This window comes from Oncorhynchus keta, chromosome 26 (genome assembly GCF_023373465.1).
Source record: "Oncorhynchus keta strain PuntledgeMale-10-30-2019 chromosome 26, Oket_V2, whole genome shotgun sequence".
NCBI classification, from domain to species: domain Eukaryota; kingdom Metazoa; phylum Chordata; class Actinopteri; order Salmoniformes; family Salmonidae; genus Oncorhynchus; species Oncorhynchus keta.
Window position 1 is genome coordinate 25,853,358 of NC_068446.1, and position 3,722 is coordinate 25,857,079.

General features: G+C 38.7%; 1 protein-coding gene across 1 annotated transcript; it reads right to left on the reverse strand.

Annotated features, from left to right (window-relative positions):
• Nucleotides 1-770: 770 nt before the first annotated feature.
• On the reverse strand, nucleotides 771-2,783 carry LOC118359152 (transcription factor Sox-2-like). Its single transcript, XM_035737458.2, has one exon. The coding sequence runs from the start codon at nucleotides 2,469-2,471 to the stop codon at nucleotides 1,524-1,526; it is 948 nt and encodes a 315-aa protein (XP_035593351.1). The 5' UTR covers nucleotides 2,472-2,783; the 3' UTR covers nucleotides 771-1,523.
• Between the last annotated feature and the right edge of the window lie 939 nt (nucleotides 2,784-3,722).

Consider the following 3,722-nt stretch of genomic DNA (forward strand, 5'->3'; position numbering starts at 1 on the left):
TATTATCCAAACTAGAAACATGCCTTCATAATCCAGCTCACATGGACTGTCTCTGCGTCTATGTTGTCACACTTGTTTTCTGATACATGAGAGCTAAACTTAATTCATTCAAATCAGTAGTCCTGTGAAATGATATGCACCAAACCGGTTCTCAATTAGAATGACAAAATAAATCAAATTATGTGTGTATTGATTAAAGAAAAATATAAAATGAACGACTACCTGGAGAGAATCTTCAACATTTTGAGCGAATAATCATACACGCAAAGCATAGGGTTTGAGAGGCAACAAACTTTCGCACGCTGTTGTCCTTCTTAATCCTTAGGGGCATAGCTCATTTCACAAAAAAAAATGAAAACGTCGTTAAACTGAGTCTAAATCATCTGAAGACTTAACATGACAAAGAAACAGGCATGCACGCGTGTTCTTAGACACAGATGCACAGACGCATACACACATGTACGCACAAGATGATGTGGTTTGATTTAGTTTTTGTTGATATTTCTGATGAGATATGATTTAAGACTTAGCATGTTATAATAACTTAATTAGGCTATATTCCCGTGTGTCCTTGGATTGTAAAAAAAAATATGACAGAATATTAAGGTCTATCAAGTTCTGACATATGATGTGATGAATAAATACTGATGCAACATGAATAACATAAATGCAATACAAAACATGGACAATCCACAACAAATTGAGCGAGGATGACAATCTTATCTAATTCATCAAATGATAAAAAAAATCAAAACTCATACAATTTCAAGTATCCAAATTTCAAAAATTTATTCATTTCAAACTGCATATTGAAAAAACTTCGCTGAAATTGTAACTGTTATAATGATGAAATTAGTTCGAATATATATATACATGGAGTGTTGGCTGCTGCGTACAGACCACATTTTAAAATACAACTACGGGAATGAAATGTGAAATAAAAACTTAAAATATCACAGTAAATATGCATCAATTGTACAAATCATTAGAAAATAAGGAACACAAACTTCATACCTCTAACAGATGAAAAGTGGGAGACAAAATATAAATTAACAATTATGCTTAACCTTTAAGGAAAGGTTTCTGCTTATTCTTATTTTTTTAAAGAAATTAAAATGGTTTAGTACTAATGAACCTTGAGGAGAAACATTTACCTGCTTTGCTTATAGGCCTACTTCCGCTATTCCAAAGTTTGCAGTTTTAGGAGTATCTTGAACTCAATTTAAATTCTGCCATTTTCTTTTCTGCAGAATTTCGGTTTATAAAAATGTAACCTCTTGTAGTTTACAAAAATTACATCTGATTGTTATGTTTTTTATATATAAATACTGTACAAAAGGTGATTGCAATGATAAAACATCTGATTGAGACTCTCCCACTTTCTACTTTCCAAACTCATACACCATTGAAAAACTTTCTAGAAAAAAGTTGTTCTTTCCTTGAGTTCTGTACAACTTTTACCACCCAAAAATGTCTGTACAAAAATAGTCCATAGTAGTCCAGTTTCTCTTATTAAAGTGTATTTACATATGTGATAATGGGAGTGTGCCATTAATCGTCGTGCCTGGTACAGGTGCGCTCTGGTAATGTTGGGACATATGGAGTCTGCTTTGGGCAGTTTGCTCCGGCACCTCAGCACCCGGTAAGTACATACTGATCATGTCCCGTAGGTCTCCAGTCTGACACGGAGCACCCCTTGAGTGAGACGAAGACGTGACTATGGGGGGACTGCAACTGGACTCTGACTTGACCACCGAACCCATGGAGCCCAGAGTCATTCCAGGAGTGCTCTGCTGTGAGTATGACATGCTATACGTGGGTGATCCGTTCATGTAGGTCTGGGAGTTTGTCATGGAGTTGTACTGAAGTGCGCTCATGTCATAGCGGTGCATTTGCTGCATCTGCGCGGTGTTGTGAGCGTTTAAACCAGGGTGCTGCCCATAACCAAGCTGCTCCTGCATCATGCCATAACCTCCATTGGTCCAGCCGTTCATATGTGCGTAACTGTCCATCCTTTGATTAACCCCACCGCCCAAGCCTCCCCCTACACCCACTCCAGCGCCCATGGCATTGCCGCCTGGCGCAAGAAGTCCACCTGGCAGAGTATACTTGTCCTTCTTCATCAGGGTCTTGGTTTTCCTCCGGGGTCTGTATTTGTAATCCGGATGTTCCTTCATGTGGAGAGCCCGGAGACGCTTCGCTTCGTCAATGAAAGGTCGCTTTTCGCTCTCGGATAGAAGCTTCCACTCGGCCCCAAGTCTTTTGCTTATTTCCGAATTGTGCATTTTGGGGTTTTCCTGTGCCATCTTTCTTCGTTGTCCCCTCGACCAAACCATGAAGGCATTCATGGGTCTCTTGACTCGGTCCGGACTGTTTTTCTGGTTGTTTCCAGATGCATTTGAATTCCCCGTAACCCCAGAATTTGTCTGGGGTGCGGTTGGTTTCAGTTCAGTTTCCATCATGTTATACATTATAAACAGATTTTTATTAAACTTGCCCGACCAATGAAAAAAGTCCAACACAAAGGTAGCTGGAGTTACCTTGTCGTTTTCAGTAACTTTGCAGAAATAGTAAACGTATTTTTGCCTTCAGCCAGTAGGTCCTGTTGTGTCCAAAAACTTCCCTCTTGGTCTCAAAGAAACAACAAACTACTTTTCCCTCTTCGCCAGAGCCTTGACAACTCCGGATACTTTTTGAACAAGTTAATAGACAACCATTCATGTGATGAGGGCTGTCAGGGAATAAATGCCTTTTTACCTGACCAATCACAGAGCGACTGTTCCCTCGGCCAGGATTGTGTCTTTTATTTATCATAAAGGGGCGGGGTTACTCGCGGTCAGTGGTGGAGCACTGAGGCAGAAGCTGCGGTTATCAACCAATAGAAGCTATATATGTATTATTCCAAGTGCTTAAAGTGGGAACATTACACTAGGATGGCAAACTTTAAGTGTTTCCTACTGAAATTCGAAGGAACACAAGCTGCAGAATGTATACAGTAGGATACATTTATGCTGTTAAGTAAACAGCATATCGGACCAATTCAGCGTTTTAAACTTTTATAGGCTACCATTTTTAAACTGGTTCAAACGTTATTTGGAAGCATAATGCATAACATTTCAAACTTCATTCGATATTTCATCTTCACTGAATCAAATGTTCAATGTGTCTTTAGATCAAGATAGCTATTTCGGCTATATAGTGATTTTTTGTAATGTTCAACGACAAAACAGGGGCAAAAGCAAATGGAGCATAAATCAAAACGTACACATACAAATATCCTAGCCTACTTAACCCTTTCTTATAATAATAACTTCTTTATCAGTAGGCCTATAGTGACAGTTGAAGAAATAGTTGTGAAAGTAGTAGTCTAGTTGTAGTAAGCTATTAGCAATACGGGTGACGTTATTCGTTATAAGTAATTAGGCGATGTGTAGCAATCCATACGTTAATATAAGTGTTTTGAGTTAAGGAATCGATCAGCAAGTTCAGCTCGGTTTTTGCACTGAAAAGCGGATAGGCAATCTTAGCTGTTTCCCCATTGTTTAAATGGATGAGCTTCAATTCAACTGAAGTTGAATGCCAACAGAAAACAGAGACATGCCCATCACAAATAATTCGTTTTGTTTCGGGTGTTGTCAGTACATCAGCCCGAACAAAAGCATGACTACATTCCGTTAATATCTTTTTTGTTGAAATTCACTTCGTCACAAGACAAAAAAGTA